This window comes from Colossoma macropomum, unplaced genomic scaffold (assembly GCF_904425465.1).
Source record: "Colossoma macropomum unplaced genomic scaffold, Colossoma_macropomum, whole genome shotgun sequence".
Taxonomy (NCBI): domain Eukaryota; kingdom Metazoa; phylum Chordata; class Actinopteri; order Characiformes; family Serrasalmidae; genus Colossoma; species Colossoma macropomum.
This window is the reverse complement of record NW_023494802.1, coordinates 12,729,198-12,749,928: the sequence shown is the minus strand read 5'-3', so window position 1 is coordinate 12,749,928 and position 20,731 is coordinate 12,729,198. Positions and strand designations below refer to the sequence as shown.

General features: G+C 39.3%; 1 protein-coding gene across 3 annotated transcripts in view; it reads right to left on the bottom strand.

The window, feature by feature from the left end:
* The window catches only part of pax7b (paired box 7b), a 65,104-nt gene extending 45,776 nt beyond the window's left edge, over positions 1-19,328 (bottom strand). For 2 of the 3 annotated variants that reach the window (XM_036591531.1, XM_036591532.1), the window contains exons 1-4: positions 18,853-19,328; positions 17,176-17,411; positions 16,704-16,848; positions 14,716-14,844 (exon numbers count right to left, since the gene is read on the bottom strand). In XM_036591531.1, coding sequence (XP_036447424.1) covers positions 14,716-14,844; positions 16,704-16,848; positions 17,176-17,411; positions 18,853-18,937 — 595 coding nt within the window. In that variant the 5' untranslated portion in view covers positions 18,938-19,328. The remainder of the gene's footprint in view (positions 1-14,715; positions 14,845-16,703; positions 16,849-17,175; positions 17,412-18,852) is intronic. The other variant, XM_036591533.1, reaches the window with a different exon arrangement.
* Between the last annotated feature and the right edge of the window lie 1,403 nt (positions 19,329-20,731).

Sequence of the window (20,731 nt, the reverse complement as noted above, 5' to 3'; positions counted from 1 at the left end):
TCTACTGCATAACAATATTCATCAATATCTACAGTAGATGTTTATCACAACACCCATTAATATCTTTAGTAGTTGTTTATAACAATATAAATTAGTATCTACAGTAAATGTTTACAAATGTTTAGTTGTTTACAGCAATACCCATTGATATCTACAGTACATGTTCATAACAATACCCATTAGTATCTACAGTGGATGGTTACAACAATGCCCATTAATATCTACAGTAGAGATTTATAACAGTACCCTTTAACATCTACAGTAGCTGTTTATAACAATGTACATCAACATCTACATTAGATGTGAATGACAATACGCAGCAAAGTTTATAACAGTACCCATCATTATCTACAGTAGATGTAGTTTATAACAGTACCCATTAATATCTACAGTGGATGTTAATGACAGTACCAATCGATATATACAGTACATGTTAATGACCATACACATCAATATCTACAGTACATGTCTATAACAACATCAATCAATATCTATAGTAGCTGTTTGACAATATCTGTCAATATCTATAGTAGATGTATATAACAATACTCACTGATCTTTAGCTGACAGTTATATCATCATACACGGTGGATGTTTTTGATACAGAAAAATATGCCTAATCTTAGCAGAATAATGGTTTCAGGCAGATGTGCTCTATGCCACAGTTTCTATCACAAAACTTAATAAGTCCTTATCGAGGCACTTTTCTTGTAAAGGCATTTTTTGTCCATTTTTATTTTCTTGTATGTTCTGAAACTGCTCAAATTGTAATGTTTTGTTTCATATAAATAATCTAGCCTGGAAGCTTGCAAACTCAGAGCCAACAATGTCAGCAAGCTTTTAACAGGAGATGGCATATGGAAGCACATAAGGACAATGCCAGTGTGTTTTAGGCTGACACTCCTTGTAGCCCATGTTCATTCTTTTCGTTCTACGGGATAAAAGCAAAGTACATCCTTAAAAAAGAAGAAGCAGCAGAGGAAGCTTGGGAGAAAAGGAGGGAAGGTTCTATAATCTCCGGCTCCCACAACAAACAATTAGGTCCCTTTTCTTTCAGTCGCCATGCACAAAAAAAAAGTTTGGAGGGAAAGAGGGAAAATGTGGAGGAGAGGTGATGGGTGATGCTCTTTTATAGGTCTTGTCATGTGCTTGAAGGCTCAGTGGTCTTTTTGTCCGTTGCGTGTGTGTGTGAGCGTGCTCACCTTAAACAACAGAGAGCCTCGGGGGCCTCCCTGGCCTTTCAGGCCCAATAGAGGCAGCACCTTAGGGGGCCATTTAAGCCTGAAAAGAGGCCTGAAAACCCTGTGCAGCTCTGTGGGGCATCAATAAATGCTGACATATTGACTCTCTGTGCCCAAGCGCCACTGGAAAGTGCTGCCTGCATATTAATCCATTAAGGGGCTGGGGAGAGGGCCGACACCATGGAGAGAGGGGGTGGCCAAGGATGGCTTGTGTCTCTTAGGTTCTGAATGCTCTGGAATGTGGCCACTGAGTGTTTGGTCTATGAAACGGTTAAGAAATGAGTCGTAATCTACAAAGTGCTCTTCAGCTTCAAGCACAGTGGCCTGTGCCGTGGTTTGAGAAGCACTAACACGTGAGAAGACGTAGAGAATGTTTGTTTTGGCTACGCCAAGCCGTGCCATTTCATTTCACATTTTAGGTGAAAGTACAATCGCCTGAACGCTCTGTTCACTTCTCCGCTGTTTAAAGCTATGAGCTAGGAATCAAATTCCTTAATGTTCCTTTAGGCCATATAAGGTGGCGGTAGAATTTCCTTCAGCTCGTTACATGAACAGTGGACTTCATTTTTGTGGGAAATGCTGAGACAGTCAATAGAAACTGGAGAGAGCTCTAATTCGGTTTCTACCTGCCAGCATTGTTCAGACTGCAGGTGAAAAGCAGGTGTCCATTTACACCACCCTCATTCTCCCTTTTTAATATTGAATTCATTTCCTGGGATATGGATCTTGGTAATTGAGGTCAAAAGCAATCAAAATGGTGGAACTTAATCACATTTCTAAAAGGAGGAAGAGATTGTAAAATCAGCCCTTTAAACTTGCATGCCTTAATTGAATTTTGCTTTAAACGCATGCCTCAGAAAAGAAAAGAGCCAAAGATGAAGATAGGCACGCTAGGTTTTGGGGAAAAAAGTACATTTCTTAACTGTACCACCAAAAAGAGTTTGATACTATTTCATATAATCAGAGGCATTGGCTGGGGCTCAGCCCATTTTACTGCAGGAACGTTTTGGGGTGTCCTCCCCAAGATTGTAAAAAGCCTTTTTGTGTTATGTGAGGTTCTAGACATCAACAAATCAGCACTGATCATTTATGTGTCCTGTAATTAAAATAAAATAATGAGAAAAAAAATGAGAAAAGCACTGCTTGTAATAGAAAACAGAGATGTTTTTCCAATAATGCCAGAATGCCAGTTACCCCTTTTACATTTTTTCTTCACAGATGTCTCCTCTCTAATGTCTACCATGTCTAAAACAGGAACAATAGTATTTTATCTATCTATCTATCTATCTATCTATCTCTCTCTCTCTCTCTCTCTCTCTATCTATCTATCTATCTATCTCTCTCTATATATATTTTATATATATATATATATTTTTTTTTTTATGTAAACCTATTTTACATAAAAAATTTTGGGTCATTTATGTAAATATAAATGACAACAGGCATTTTCAAATTATGTCAAAAACTGAAAAACGAAAAAAAAAACAAAAAACAAAAATGGAGATATAACGTTTTCTTCTGACAGCGGCTTTATATATATATATATATATATATATATATATATATATATATATATATATATATATATATAATACTGCTGTTCCTGTGTGAACATGTATATATATATATATATATATATATATATGTATATGTATATATATATATATATATATATACACACACACACATAATTCATGCATTCCTTCCACAAATGTATTTTGGAGGTTTAAAACAAAGCATGTGTTAAATTCAAAGCCATTTCGTCAACATGTAATTCAATACCTTAGACAAAACCTAGCAAACCATTCAGCAGTGCAATAAAAGAAATTCGAGGGTGTCTCGTGGCCCCATGCTGGCTATTTCCTGTAAGCACTAAAGGCTAAAAACTAGCACTGAACTAAATTCAATTGTTACAAAGACATTTGTTATCAGGGCATTATGTCTTAGCAAACTACCATTTATTAAGTGCAAGTCCTTATCCGCACATCCCACGCGTGCGTCTCTCTCACAGATAAACAAAAAAGTGCTGACTGTCAGTTTTACTAGTGATTTAGCCTTTGGAAAATAAATCTTAATATATCAATGCAGGCGCCAAGTGGACAGCCCAAGGCTTAAACTTAAATGGCTTTTTATTATTATTTAAAAAAAAGTAAAAGCATAATCTTATTTTGAAAAAAGCAGATTAATAAACAGAGATGAAGATTTCTCTCCTCTGAAAGAATGTCATTTGGGATCACTGAACCTCTTTAGAGATTATGGCTAAAAGGTGCTTTGAAATGCACCCAGATACACACACTTAAAGCTTTGTCAAAAAAAAGTATACTCCAGAGATCAATCTTCTAACACTAAAGTCCTTTTCAGTCAACCTTCTGAACACAACGTTGTGGCCTATATTAACTGAGTGCTAACTGCTCGCCAGACATACGACAACTGTCAACCCAAATTCAACCGTCCTTAATCAAACAGCAGAAAGAAATTCCACTCGGGAGCAGTAAGACTGCAGGAACAGCCATTTGGAAGACGAGAGAGGGGGGAACAAAATCAGTGTAGAAAGTAGCCTGAGGAGAAAGTGACAGTGGGTGCATAAATAAGCCCATTAGTTAAAAATGTACGACAAGCGGCCAGTTTGAAGCTGCATGGGGAGACGCAGCTGCCTGGCCCCTCAGCCTCGCTCCCACTGCCCAGCGCTTTCACATTTTAAGTTGGTGGAAAAAATCTGAGCAAATTTCTGATTTGTAACACTCTAGGAACATGTTTATTGTCTTTGTGCGAGCGCAAACACACACTTATAAATAAGGCCTAATGAAGAATCTCGGGGTGAAGCCGCTAAAGAGCATAAAATGGGGAATTTTATGGCCATAAGTAGCGTGGGCTGATGGTGATTTTTAAGCTATTGGACCATGGTGTTAACTACTAATCATAGGAGTAAAGCAGGACAAATGCCTCTCCGCTTAATTACTGCCACACATTACATGGGCTGCGCCTCCACTGCCGGCTCAATTGGGCTGAAATTTCGTTTTTTGTCCGTTGCAAGCTAACACCACGCACAGCTGAATGCCTGTTCAACAGATTTTTTTTCTCTCTTTTTCCGAATCAAAAAAGTGAGAGAGTGCTGTCCGCCTATCACATGGAGTATATGCAGTTGTGTGCAAAAGTTAGGGCACCCCTGGTCAAATGAACGTTTTGAAGGTTTTTTAAGTGAAAATAAGTGAACACGCCCTCCACAGACAGCACACTTCTGCACATTTTAATGCACAGCTACAGTTTATTTGCTGAATTTGGGGCGAAATAAAACATAATATGTGCAAAAGTTATGGCGCATTTTATATTGTATGTTTTACTTTTTTTCTTATGTGTTAAAGTCAGCAAATGTTCACAAATTGTGCACTAAAAGTTGTAGGAAAAATATATTTAAGCTTGCTCCTCTTGACTTATTTTTACTCAGAACATCAACAAAACATGCAATTTGACTGGGAGTGCTCAAACATTTGTTACAACTGTAGTTCATAGCTAATATATATGTGCAGCTTTATTTAAGAGAGCTAGTCAGACCTCAGCCATGAGTTATTTCTGCATTTGAACTCTTCTTTCTGATTTATTTGTTTGGCATCATTTTGTTTAGCTTTTTGAAAAAAAGCAGGCATTCAATGTTCATTTTCTACCTAATCAGTGCAAATATGAAAACCATTCCGAAAGCACAGAATATTACCTACAATACTCAGATATTTATGTAACAAACATTTAACAGCCTTTATGAAAAGCAGAAAATGAAATGTGACAGTGATTTGGTTAGATGGGAGCTCTAACTCTGCAGTTCAAACAAAGGATTTAAATAACTAAAGAGAAGCCAAAACCTCAATAACCACCAACTGCAATAATCAGCAGCAATAATCACCAATATCAACAGGTTTGTGTCCAGTTAACCACATTTCAGTAACAAAACACACAGCTGTGTGCAAAAGTTTGGGCATCCCTGGTGAAAGTACACATGTTGTTGATTTTCAAAGGGAAAGTATAAACACATTCTCCACAGAGAACACACTTTTTAAAGCACAATTGCAGTATTTGCTGAATTTAACATACCGGGAGTTGGGAGAAAATGAAACATAAAATGTGGCCTGTGCAAACGTTTTGGCACATTTTATAATTTATGATTATTTTCTAATAAACTCATTCTACTGCTCAACTTTCTATTAAACTCAGCATTAATGTGCAGAAAATGTCAAATTCCTCATAGAGGATGCGTTGACTTATTTTCACTTTGAAAATCAACTAAACATGTTATTTGCCAGGAGGTCTTTAAACTTTTGTACACTGTAGACTTTGCATATTGTAGACTGCGCAGGTTTCTCACACCAACCAGAGCAATTATGGCTCATTTATAGGCTGAATTATCTGGCTGAGGTGGTGAATCCATCAGACAGATTCAAACTCAGTATCTCCTGGAAGCAATATTCAAACATATGAAGCAACAACATGCATTCTCATAGTGTCAGCAATGAAAAAGAGATGAGAGACAAGATAAACTGGACATTAAGAGATATTATTGTGCTGATACAGCTGAAAAATCAAAACATTTTCCACATTTTTCATAGAGGAAGAATGAAACAGTCAACTGCAGATTGGTGAGTTAATTATTGAAAGACACATTTAGTCTGCATTTTCATTTAGAAGATAGTCCTGCTTTGTCCTCACTCTTACCCCTTTTTTGTTGCTCTCTTATAGAGTAAAGGTAAAAGCTACAGGGAGGGGGGGTGACTGGGTTGCCTTGCGTGTGAACAACCCCTCCATCTTGGACCGTCTCTTGTGGGACACTACCCTTTAGTGCGAGTGAAGTGTGGGCGAGAAGGGTCACGAATCACAACACCCATTATTCTTTAGCCACACCACACTACACACAGAGCACTCTTTGTTTGACTAAGTTCTTGTTATTTGTTACAATTATCCTTAGTGGTCTAAATGAGAGCAGCTGAAGGCACTGCCAATGGGGCAGAAAGAGATATCTCACCACTTTCAATAGTCAACAGTAAACAAAGATAAAAAGATAGAGTGTAGACTGACTGCAGACTGAAAATGTCCATGCGCCGTATGGACCTTTATGGGTTTTTTTGCACAGTTAAATAGTTCTCTATGATAGAAAACCTGATGAATATGGGTCCTTATAGCACCAAATAGGGTTCTGCTATTATTACAAGTCATGGAACCCCTTTTTGATACTACATATTGGCGCTGTCAGAAAAATAAAACCATGTATCTCCATTTTTTGCAATTTTTATTTTTGATGAACCAACCAGAAATGCTCTAAAATGACTTCAATATAAATCTCTGTACATTAATTAACATTAAAAGTTGAGAAAGTTTTTTTCGACAGTGAGGATACAGAGCGCTTTGTGTGCTAAGAGTATATATCTATATGGTAAAAGATATAGACCTACTAGTAAAACATGCAGCAGATATTCATTGACATGAGCTTTTTTCTGTGTTGGTTTTTTGCTTTTTACTATGATGCTGAAAATACAGCTACTATATTGATATAATTCATATATATATGTCTATCTAAATTTTACATACAAATAAATATGACTTTATTTTAGCATAGCTTCACAAGACAAACTACACGCAGCGCATGCACATTTGAAACCTTCAAACCTCATAGAAATGCAAATCCTATAACTTGCATTAAGACAACATCCAATACTACAAAAAGCCAATTGCAAGTCACTCACTTGGAAAACACTCTGTTTTAAAACGTTAAAAAGGAGGGTGACCCTTTTCTTTCCGCGCTTAAGATTACCATACTTCTCCCAGACTCGTGACACCTGCTGCCCACTGTGGGCGTGCGGAACACAGACCTTTACTTCAAACAGTCTAAAGAGCCCCACTCGGGGTATTGACTGAGGGCAAGCGCACCCAGCTTGGAGCCCTCCTACCGCAGATGTACATTAATGCAGGAAATATACAGATCTGTGCAGCAGAAAGGAGAGCTTTTCCTTTTAACATGCTGTTGTCTAGCTTGATCATGTCAGTTTGATAGAGCCCATTCAAAGGTATTCATGCATCTGCCTTTGAGGAACAATGGCCGCCAGTTTATAAACTGTCTCCCCGCTTGCCGAAAGGCTTCAGGCCCTTTTGTTTCCCTCCTCTTAATAAACTTTTGGAGGAGTTCATCAACTTGCCTGAATGGCCGACGCAGAGAAGCCAAAACAAGAGAGCTTCCCCTTTCCTTTCTACCACTTAAAGTGACTGTATTTAAGTCGGCTGAGGAGGCTGAGAGACATCAGTGACGATCTTTAGTCAAACAAATCGGCAGGCCATTCAGAGAACAAAGCTTGGTTAAGAGAATAATAGGAGACAGTTGACTTTAACTGACATAAGCAATTGAAACACAAGTAACTGAAACGCAGGAAAATCCTGATAACACACTGACAAATTTCACATCAGCAAAAAATATATTTACGGCTACTTTTTGTTTTTTTTACAGAAATAAAGGACAATTCAGCCCTAAAGTGTGCATTTGTGATTTTTAGCAGACTAAAATTGAAAAACTATTGGAGCACATGAACGTAAAGGTAATAATTTTGAAATATGGCAGTGCTCCATGACCCATAGCGTCCCGTTAGTCACACCTTTTTCCTAGATGGCCACATGACACGCAGGTCTAATTTTGCACACAGCCCTGAGATACCATCTGAATTCCATATTTTTTAAATCAGATGCATTGACCTTTGTCTGCTATGATAGCAGAACATGCAGCCTGTTTTACTCAGCCTATCACCCATAGTGCATGAAGCCAGCAGACTAAATAAGGTTTTGTTTTGCAATGAAAGTTCCCAAACTAACAGTCTCCTACTAGCTGTAGTGATGGTTAATGGCGTTTGAAAGCTAGTCTAAATGTATAGGCCTAGTGCTATTTTTTCTTGAAGGCTTTATGAGTGCCTTGTGCAGCCTTGTGGAAGGATCCCCCTTTTGTTAGCCCATCAGTTTCCCATTGGGTCTCCGGACAAGATTCTTGGCATTTGTCGGCAAAAATGAAAGCGGGATTAAGGAAAAGCTACTGAACGCTCCATGGCAAAGGAGTGGGCTGAGACACATACACAACTCCATTCAAAGACCCCCCCCCCTTTCCACTTTGGTAACTCCTCTTTCGGTATGTTTGTATTCCCACAGAGACCATTAATGCTGTTAGAAAGCCAAACAGACAATAATGCATCAACATGTTCTGTGTGCTTTGGGGTGAAGAGTTATAGAGAGGCCTCTGTCCTAAAGACTCATTAACTAACTACCACATAATATCAGTTCCTATAACTGGTTGTATGACTTGAATGTAAACAAATAATGAAGAGTAGGCCTAGCCTAGTGTGATCTAATTAGCAGACACAGGTTAGAAAACTGGGTTTTGTAGGCCGGCTTCCTTTCAATAGACTGAAGAGCAACGTCTTCACAGTCATCCACTTTGATGGCATTTGGGGCTGAAACAGACATCCATGTCTTTATGTGGGTCACCAAGAGTTTTATGAGCAGCGTGCAGCATTGAAAAGATGGCGAGCTCGACCATCAAAACCTCTTCTGTGGCACTACATAGGAAGCCCGAAGGCCAGCACTTTTATTGCTGTCAGCAGGAGTTTCCCCTTGTCGTTTGTTCATTTGGGGGCTTCTGATGTACCCAGATGGTCCCCGGCCTGTTGCGCACTGCCAGGCTCCCTCAATGACAAAAGTATTTCTGACTTGATCCACTTAAACCAGCAGGCTAAACACTAGAAATTACTGCATGCCAGGGCCTAAACTGAAGGCTTCTGCACTTTCAAGATGTAATTTGATTGAGGCGCCAGTGATGAAAGGATGGGGGCTTTTAAAGTTATTGAGTGGGAAAGAATTCTGTGCTCACACTGAAAAAAGTGATATAAAACTTTACTTGATTTGAACCTGCACAACATTTACACGTAAACAAAATATCATCGCTATCCAAAAAAATTCCCTATTTTTTCCATTGTATATAAATTTCATGATGAACGGATCAATAGAAATAGCCCAAAATTACTTGGAATTAAATTGCTTTACATTAACTTTCATTAAATGTAAGGAACATTTTTGCTTTCTCCATCAAAGTTTCCATTTTGAAAATGCTTATTTATTTTTTACTTTTTTCAATTTACTTACTTTTGGCAATAATTCTGTTGATGTGATACATTTCATTCACGCAACAGATGTTGTGCTTGGTACATTTTCAGTGTACATTAATATGGGAGAGAAAAATCCCAGTGTCTTCTACTGAAAAGTTTCAGTAATTATGCTTTTTCTACCTTCAAGGACAAGAAAAGAAAAACCGACTCAAAGCCCAAATGGGTGCTCAGATAGTCCCTGTCCCACATAGGAAGAAATAGTTTAATTAATAGACAGGCAGGCTTGAAAGCAGCACTGGCAGTCTGTAATATGATGAACTCCCATTGTCGTGGTGTCACCACAAGTGTTTCTGATAAGCCAAAGCAACCAAAGATCAAAGACTTTAAGCCTCTCAATTTCCCCTCGGCAGCCTCGCCTTCCCTGCACCTACTCTCTCTTTCTGCCCTTTAAAGATTCAAACACACACAGAAGGACTTTTAGCTTGTGGGACCTGCCTCAGGTTAACAGGTCAGCAGATCTGCCCAGCATAATGTGACCACAAGACTGTGTGTTACACCGTGTTTGACCTTTTGCAATGAAAGTCTAAGTGAATTAGCACTGCAGTTCCTTTATTACCTTTATTAAAATGTCCAAAATCATATTCGGAAAAGAACGCAAACCAGCTCTTGTCAATCTCTGTTGGTTTATATGGAAAATGCTAACTAGCATTCTTTAAAATGAGAAGAAATTTGGTGTGTATTCATTTTAAGAGCTGGAGTCCAGGAGCAGATGCAGAGCATAACAGCCAGTGATATCATTGCTCATGATCTTATAGCCAAAGGTTTCAGGAAACAGCCATGTGTGGGAATAGGAGTTTGACCGAGAAGGAAGCAGTGAGGGAATGGGGGGCTGTTTGCAGCTCTTCTTCACTGAGCCCTGGGCTTTTATTCCATTTGATTTGTTCCACGAGCTGTGTCTCTCGGTTGATGTGGATTTAGGACTTTATTCTGGCTGCTCCGCTACCCCACTGCACAGAGCAGAACAGCATGGCATTCAGCTCTACTGCAAATGACTCTGTGAACAGTTCCACATTGCCCAACCACAATAAAGAGGTACTGCACTGAATTTATTTGAATCAAGTATCATTTCCACATTAATAAAATATATTACATTATATCACATTCATTTACTTTTGGCAACAATTGTAGTGATGTAATCAAATTTAGTTTATGTGGAAATGATGGACACACTGGAATCAAGTAAATTCAATGTATTATGGCTTTGAATCAATTTGAATAAAATTGTAAATGTTGATAATTTATTGCATATATTTTAATATTGATGTGACAACAGCAATCGATAAACAACTATTATTAGTAGTAGTAGTTTGTTGTGTAGATGATAACAACAGACAGAATCAGTTCAGTTAATAACTGTAATATAATAATATAATATATATTATATATTATATTACTATCATTGTTTTTTATTATAAGAGCTGTTAGTTTATATATATATTCACATTTAATTTAATGGAGCTGCAGTTGTTGATAACGATGACTAAATCAGTGTAATTAAATAGCTATTATTATTATTGTTATATAGTCATTATTATTATTATTATTTTTAGCATTATTATTATTACTTCATTGTTATTGTTGTTGATATTATTGTCATAGTTGATGTTAGTGTTAGATGATGATGATGATGATGATTGCGACGACTGAGTTAGTGCAATTATACCCTATTTAAATTATTATTATTATCCATCCATCCATCAAATAAACCGCTTATCCTTCTGGGTCGCGGTGGGGTGCTGGAGCCTATCCCAGCTGTCATTGGGCGGAAGGCTATTATTATTATTATTATTATTATCATTATTATTATTATTATTATTATTATTAGCATTATTAGCATTGTTATTATTATTATTTCATTGTTATTGTTGTTGTTGTTGATGTTGGCGTTAATGTTGTTGTTGTTGTTGATGATGATGATGATGAAATCAGCGCACTCTCCTTTATTATCATGATTGTTATTATTATTCCAGGCTGTGCATTGTGTGTGAGGCGCGCGCAGAGTTGCAGTGAAATGCGGTGGGAGGCAGCGCGGGGAGGTTAATCCGAGTTTAATACACTGATGCGCAGCACAGGAGCGCCGCTCTGATGATTGTGTTATCTCTGCCCAACATTTGGGTCTCCCTCAATTTCAACCCAGCCAAATAGCTGCGAGAAAGTGCAGATGGAGGGACTGTGCGCGCCCGAGGAAAAAATGTTATTAATAGCTAAATAACTTCCCCATACTTTCACTAAAGCTCTCTATCACCATTCCAGATGGGTTTGTTTGAAGTGGTCTCTGCGCTCATCCCGCCGTCCCTCCTTCTTTCAACGAATTTTATTTCGTTCTCCTCACAGCCCCTAACTTCAGGTTCTCTCTCTAAACAGGCCAGCAGAGCGACCACTGCCCGCTGAGGATGCTCAGTCACCAGCTGAGGGTCTTCATTTATTTAAAAAAAAACAGTGAGGTTCGCTCAGATTGATCAGACTGGAACATCAGGTTTTAGTGACGAAACTGAGGGAAATTGCCGAAATTAAAATGCGTTGTTTTCACCATTTGTGCCTGAATAGATGTCCTGCTTCTGCGCTGTTACATGAGCTGGGGGTTCGTTTCATAAAGACAGTCGTAAATTGGGTTGTATTGTATCCGAGAGAGTCACTCTAAACCGAACAGGACAAACGATGCGATTGATTGACAGCTCTGTGTTATCATCTCTGAATCTGAACGTGTTTCATTCGTCTGTGTGTTTGCGCTGCTTTAAAGCGAGTCTTCTAAGTGATCAGGTCTTCATTAATGCGTTGACGTCAGTCTGACTGTGAATCACACGTCTTAGTAAATAAAGAAGAAATAAATTAAATAAATAAAAATATCAAAAATCCACCATAATAATGAGAATACTGTAAATGATGTGTGTATCCAGTCATTTCTGGCCACGCTGCGTGTTCAGATCATGCAGGTTAGCTAATGGCAAAACGGGGCCACTTCAAATGTGTGATCTAAATATACAGCATAATTAGGTGAGAGAGCGAGCAGCGCTGCTAATGGACTTTTTTTCTCTCTCTCCTCGGGATTAAATGCGGGGCTAAATATGACTCTCCTTTCTTCAGGCTCGTAAACAGCTGGCTTAGGCTATTTGTTTCTATGTGACACGGGCGTGTTTGGTGTGCGCTCGCGCGTTTTTTTCCCCCTCGTTCCTCTGAGCGCGACACATCAGCTGGAGCGATCCAAAACTAAAATAAAACAACAACAAAAAAAGAGCAAATAAATCAAATGTATGGGGCTACGAAGCCCCCCGACAACTGCGAGAGAACCTTCAACATCTCATGAATTCGCGCCCAGGGCGAGCCGGCGAGAGGCGCTCAGAGATGAAAGTGGAGGAGAAATAAAAGGCTCAATTTAATCTGCTTTAAAACCCTTCAACATATCGTTTGTGCGCCGAGGACTCTGCCGAGCAGCGAGTGCTGATGCGCCGCATGCCTGAGAGCTATTACACCCCTCCAACATAGACCCCCATTCACTGCACACCGTTTTCATTAGCAGCTCTAATAAGTCTTAACGTTATTAAATGCCAGCGCGATGATCGAGTGAAACAAGCCCAAAGACGACGAGGGTTTTTTTTTCCTTTTTTTACGTCTTGAAAGAAAACAGTCCGGGTGTCACCACGTGGAAAGAAACGGGCTGAGAAACACACACACACACACACACACACACACACACACACACACACACACACACACACGCTCACTGCGATAAATAAACCAGCAGAAATAAACACGACGAGCCCGTGCACGGCCTGTCCACTCTGCACATTTACTTCCTTGTGAAATATAGATATGAATAGTTTACCATTTTCAACAGCCAGAAGCTTCAGCAACCAAAACTGTTAGACAATTTACCACCAGAATATACAACCGAAAACATACTGCCAGTATAGATTCACTAACACGTTCCTCAATTATATATATATATATATATATATATATATATATATATATATATATATATATATATATATATATATATGCACATAATTTCCCACATGAAAAAAACACACAACACATTTTTGTCTTTCACCTTTGAAAACAATCGCGTTTCAATTCATCTGCAAACGACAAAATCAGGTCAGCTCAAAGCAGCATTACTAACGTGAACTAATAACGCATTATAATAATAATGTCCTGTAATAATGCGTAATAACAATATAATAATGCATTTTTGTACGTTCGCCGTTTGAATTGCAGTAAACTCCAAATGAATGGAGTTTAAATGAAAACTAAACTGTAAAGGAGAAATGGGGGTAATTCGCAGTGAAGCTCTGGCTAAGATTGCAGGCTATGTTTCGGCAGAGTTGGGAGCCACCACGGGGTCTCATGTTAAACACACACTATGTGCCATTAAAATAAGTGAGAGAAGACCCCCTCCTTCCTCACCCCCCCTCAACCAAGCCCGTCAGCTCAGGAGCAGAGCAGCGATGGGCCAAAAAAAAAGGAGCAGTGGGCATTTCCAAACAAGAATAAACCATTTTGCACCCTCCAAATCTCATTCTCTTCCAACAGACGAGCCCATAATATTACAAACCTATCTACCGGCGGGGCGCACTGAATAATTCATCTGCCTTCAGTTCTCCTCTCGGCCTTTTGTTGCAAGTTTTCTCTCCCTCCTTTACGGCTTTCTGAACGTGAAAGGACGGATCTACTCCTCTTCTCCATGCCTTCCTCGCTTTTTAGATGTGGCCTTTGTAGCGCGAGGGAAAAAGGGCCTTCAGTGGAGCGGGGGTCTTCGCAGCGAAGTTCATCTTCAAGTTTAGTGAATGACGGACTGTCAGTCGCGTTTGGAAGCGGAATGTTCCTCCGCCCAGAGGAGAGAAACGAGCGCGGGCCGTTCAGAGGAGTAGGCCGGAGGTGTGAAGGCCGGGGAAGGTGCGGCTGAGGGGCAGATTAGGGCGCAGTGCCGCTGCGGGGTGTAATTGAATCTGATCGCCACATCGCTCATCTGTCACTTACCGTTTGGAGGGAGCGTTTAGGGCTCCGCGGGACCCGAAACACGGCCGGTATAAATCATTAAGGAGGAGGTTCAGTCAAACGGCTGGACTGACAGCTTCACAGCGAGCCTGATTTACAGCGCTGCTCAACAAACGAGCACGAATTAACCTTCCTATCAGTGTAAACCCCCCAAACCCCGCTCTGACCGAGCCGAGGCTGCTGTCCCGCAGAGGGGCTTTCAGCTCGCATGTGCAGGTGGAGAAACGCAGATGAGCCGCAATGACCACACGACCACAGCCTCGCAGGAAGAAGACAGAAACTCCCCGGGTTTTTACCTTTGTCTCCCAGGATGCCGTCGATGCTGTGCTTGGTCTTCTTCTCTCCGCTCTCGTCTTTCTTATCGCACTCATCCTCGTCCTCTTTCTTTCCGAACCGGGCGCGGAGGACTCGACTGATGGAGCTCACTGTAAAGGAGAAGATCATTACAAGGATTAAACTGAGGAAACAACATAATATTAAAATCTACAATAATAACAGTAATACATTTATGACGGCGTGGAAGAACATATGGAATAAAAAATAAAACAGTACAATGTAAAACAATAAAAAAAGCGAACAACATGTTAAATAATAATAATAATAATAATAATAATAATAATAATAGTAATAATAATAATAATGATACATTTGAGAGGGCGTGGACGAATATATGGAATAAAAGATAAACAGTACAATGCAAAACAATCGAATACCTTGCAAATGTTACATAATAATAGTTATTCAAAAATCAAATATATAATAATAATAGTAATAATAACAATAATAGTATTAATAATAATAATAATTATTATTATTATTATTATTATTATTATTATTATTATTATTATTATTATTATTGTCGTAATTACAATAATAACAATAAAACCTTTGAGATGGCGTGGAAGAATGTATGAAATGAAAAGATAAAAAAATTAAATGTAAAACAATTTTAAAAAACCGAATACCCTGCAAATGTTAAATACAACTACTACTATTACCACTAATAATAATAATAATAATAATAATAATAGTAAAAATAATTAATGTGTTATATTAATCAGTAATTACTATCTCACGTTTATATGTCCATACTAATTATAATCAACAGGCTGTAATAATACATTAATTAACTTGCAAAAATGCAGTGATCAGTGTGGGAAGTGTGGGAATATTATGAAAGTGCAGTGATCAGTCAGAGGTGTGGGAATATTATAAACGTGCAGTGATCAGTCAGAGGTGTGGGAATATTGTAAAAGTTACAGTGATTAATCAGAAGTGGGGGAATACTGTAAAAGTGCAGAGGTGTTCGAATATTGTAAAAGTTATAGCAATCAGTCAGAGGTGTTGAAATATTGTAAAGAGAGAGTAGTCAGAGAAGTAGGAATATTATAAAAGTGTAGTGATCAGTCATAGGTGTGGGAATACTATAAAAGCGCAGTGATCATTCAGAGAAGTAGGAATATTATAAAAGCACAGTGATCAGTCAAAAAAAAAAAGTAGGAATACCATCAAAGTGCAGTGATTAGTCAGAGGAGTGGGAATATTATAAAAGTGCAGTGATCAATCAGAGGAGTGGGAATACTGTAACAGTGCAGTGATCAGTCAGAGGAGTGGGAATATTATAAAAGTGCAGTGATCAGTCAGAGGAGTGGGAATATTCTAACAGTGCAGTGATCAGTCAAGGGAGTGGGAATACTGCAACAGTGCAGTGATCAGTCAGGGGAGTGGGAATATTATAAAAGTGCAGTGATCAGTCAGAGGAGTGGGAATATTCTAACAGTGCAAAGATCAGTCAAGGGAGTGGGAATACTGCAACAGTGCAGTGATCAGTCAGGGGAGTGGGAATATTCTAACAGTGCAAAGATCAGTCAGAGGTGTGGGAATGTTATAAAGGTTCTAGATGTCAGTCAGAGGAATGGGGATACTGTAAAAGTGCAGTGATAAGTAAGAGGAGTGAGAATACTGTAAAAGTGTAGTGATCAGTCAAAGTGTGGGAATATTGTACAAGTGCAGAGATCAGTAAGAGGTGTGGGAATACTGTAAGAGTGCAGTGATCAGTAAGATATGTAAGAATACTGTAAGAGTGCAGTGATCAGTAAGAGCTTTGGGAATACTGTAAAGGTGCAGTGATCAGTAAGAGGAGTGGGAATACTGTAAAAGTGCAGTGATCAGTAAGGGGTGTGGGAATACTGTAAGAGTGCAGTGATCAGTAAGATATGTAGGAATACTGTAAAAGTGAAGTGATCAGTAAGAGGCGTGGGAATATTGTAAAAGTTGTGCTTACCAGATGAGGCCTCACCTGAGGGAACTGTGCTTCTGTCACACACTCCGTCCTTCAGCAGCTTGTCTCGGATCTCCCAGCTGAACATGCCTGGGTTCTCACGCTTATACTCCTCTATCCTTTTTTCCACATCCGGAGTGGCTACCTGCTTTAGGGTGGAATTCAGAAATAAAGGGGAAGAAAGAGGAATACACAGAGGGAGAGGGGTATAGGGATGGGAAAGATGAGAGATAGAGATTCAGTTTAATTGTGGACAGTTTGAAAATAAATAATCACATCAGTTTAGTTCTCTTTCTAACTGCCATTATTTCTAATGCTATTATTGCTATAATAATAATAATAATAATAATAATAATACTATTACAGTAGTAACAATACCACCATCAACAACAATACTACTAGCACTAGCTATAATAATAATAATGATAATAATAATAATAATAACAGAATCTGTACTCCTATGTCCTCTTCTTACCCTGGGCTTGCTCCCTCCTATCGCTCCAGGTCTGATGGAGCCGGTCTCCTGGTACCTGCACAGGATCTTGGAGACGCAGCCGTGCGACACGCGCAGCTGGCGGGAGATGACGCAGGGCCTGATGCCGTGGTGCGCCATCTCCACGATCTTATGGCGGATGTGGTTGGGCAGCGGTCTGCCGTTAATGAACACTCCGCCGAGCTGATTCACTCTGCCCTGACCCAGAGGAGTGGACACTGCGGCCAGGAAAACAGAATGCATTACAAACACAGCTCCGCACGGAAGGAGAGTTTTCTAGAAAACAAGCGCAACACGCTCACTTTCACAATTCAACATGTTCACAGGAAAAAACCCTCTTTTACAATTAGAGTGAATATAAAGTTAAATTACTGGACTTTCTCTTCTGAATCAACACCGCAGAATCCTCACAGCTCAGATCTCACTTTACTGATACACATTTAAAATCGCCCGTTTAACTAAATTACATAACCGACTGCACAAACTTACACTACACACACAAATACACACCGCTAAGAACACACTTACACAGAAATACAAACAATAAAGAAATACGGAAACGAACAGAAAAAAGAAAGAAAATGGAAAGAAAAAAGAAAAACAATCTTACCGTAAAAAATGATTTCATTTAGTCTTTAAAGTGTTTAAACGTGTTTTAGAGATAAAAAGCTGAACAGAGCAGGCGCTGATTGGAGCGTTTCAGGTTGATGTAAAATATTACTTTATTTCCTGTAAATTACATTTTTCCTTTTTTATTTAAAGTATCTACTGAGCCGAATAAAATCAGTGAAATTGCTTGCTACCACATTTTTAGGCTGAACTGAAGAGACAGTGTTTACAGTGTAAAAGGCTTTAATGTGTCAGTGTCTCAGTGGGTCTGTGAGGAATCTGCAGCTGCCACTGTCCGCTCTCATTATTCTCTCTCCTGCTTTACAGATATTAATGTAGCTTCTCTCCAGCGCTTAAACACACACACACACACACACACACACACACACACACACACACACACTGCTCCACATTATTATTTACATGCTCAATTCACTTCTCATCCACTGCGGGTCCATGAAAAAATAATCACTGAAATGTCCATCAAATAGCGTGATAACGAGCTCCGAGCTCAACTCCAACCAACTAATCAACTAGGTCTAAAATCTTTTATCAGGAATCCAAATTGATTTATTATCTATTTATATATTTCTTTCATATATATATATATATATATATATATATATATATATATATATATATATATATATATATATAAACCCTGGTGGAAAAATGGAAAAAACATATTTTTTGTTAAAAAATAAAAGCCACAATACGCAATGATGCACCACTTACTAGTTGGAAATTAAATGAAGAGAAAAAGGAAGGAAAAAGGAAAAAGAAAAAAGGAAAAAAAAACTACATAAAGGAAAGAAAATAAAGAAAACAGGATCAAATAAAACCAAGGAAAGTGAAAGTACAAAAGTGCGAGAAAATAAAGGGTAAAAATGCAAAATTGTACGATTGAATATATATTTTCCTTTTTTTATGAAAAAAATATAATTACATAAAAAACAGAACAGAAAGGCTCTAAATCTAAAGAAGGTAAATGAATCTGCCGGGTCGAGTAAAAAGGCCGGACTGCGGGAATGGTGTGCGGAGCTGACCCACCTTCCAGGGGGAAGCCGGTTCGGGGGTAGTTTTGTCCAGGAGCTGGGCGCATCATCCTCGGCACTGTCCCCGGTAAAGTGGACATTCTGCTCTTCAGTCAAACGCGCACGCGGAGAGTCCACTCAGGACAAAAGCCGCCAACACACACTGGGCCGAGCAGAGAGCTGCGGGGACGGACAATCCCATAAACTGATGTTTAAAGAAGGACAAACTCCTGAGCGGAGAGAGAGAGGGAGAGAGAGAGAGAGAGGGCGCGGGGCAAAAAGAAGTCCAGCTAAACCCGAACGGCGCGTGCGTCGGGGGGAAGGATAAGGAGGGAGGGGAAGAGGAATGGAGGAGGAGGAGGAGGAGGAGGGGTGGAGTGTTGGGGTTTGGGGGGGTGTAACTCCAAAAACGCTCTGGAGTGGACAGTAAAAAACTCGCCTAATTGTGCGCGGTCTTTTCTTCAGAAGGTCTGGATGGAGTTTGTTGGCGCGGGTGAGTTTGGGGCGCGCGGTGAGCGCTCATAGGCTCGCGGGGCCTTCTTTTATCCGCGTGCGGACCGAGGGGTACGGGCGAGCGCCACCGACCAATCAGAGCAGAGCGGAGACGCTCTCACTCCCGCTGAAGAGAAAACAAACACTAACGCGTGATTGCTCAACTTCCTTTCGGTAACAGCACGAGAGAGAGAAAGAGCGAGAAAGAGTGAGAGATAGAGAGTGAGAGAGAGTGACCAGAAACACACGCTGCACAATCTGAGACTACACACAGCTTCTGGTCTGATGGCTGAACTTTATTCCCGCCGTTCAGAGCTCAGTGTTTGAGAGTGTGTAGAGCTGCTGTTATTAGAGAGACTGAGTGAGCAGTTTAACCCATTCAGCTCCCAACACTACATTTACTATCGTGAGGACACCCAGCAGAGCTGGTTCTGATTGGTCTAAAGTGATGAGCTTTTGTATAGCTGTGCCTCGCATAAAGATCTAATGATACTCATTTAAACTTATTCATCACGTGAATGTTTCACACTTTTATTCACAAATTTAATCTTTCTATAATTGTGTTAAACCATGAAACCTTACCCAAAGCCTGAATTTAATATGACAAATAAAGTTATAAAAGCTCACTTTTTAGCCATATACTTTTGTCTATCTGGATTCAGATTTGTGCTTAGACGAGCTCAGCTCAGACAACACCTGAACCAAACGGTTTCAACGTTTAAATGTGGACATTAAAGGGTTAATAAACAGTGCTGAGTGGAAATCCTACTTCAGCAGGCCTGCGGCATACATTCGAGAGGTGAAGGCAGTGTTCTCATTAAACATATGAAGGGCAATACAATTAAAAATAAAACAGTCTGGTTAAGCAACTTTGTTTTTCCTTTTTATTCTTTTTTAACTAAACAATGTTTCCATACTTCGGCATGTTGTTAACGCACTGGCGCTTGTCACTTTAAAACAAACTTTCCTTCAGTGACGGACAAAACGAAACAGCACAGATTAACACACAAGCCAAAATAAACGAAAATCGTCTTTGAATCGCCAAATCGACACGACTACACGATTACGTAAAATCTATATTTCCTCGATCTACAGTAAAGTCCATCATTAATAGGTATTTCTGCACTCTCGAGAACTGTTTATGGTTATTATTTATGGTATCATGGGTCCATTTTTTTGCACACGTCCGAATATCTGGACGAATATAAAAAAGCACGATTGTTGTTCGAACAATTAAAAGTGCTGAGGGTGAAATGGTAAATCAGCTCAGTTCTTTAGGAATTAATGCGCAGAGTCGCTAATTTTCTGCGCCTGCGCAAAAAAACACCACTAATGACAGCGTTTCAGCAGCGCCAAAATATTAACAACACAATTTCCCCTCTTTAATATTTAATATGGTTTTA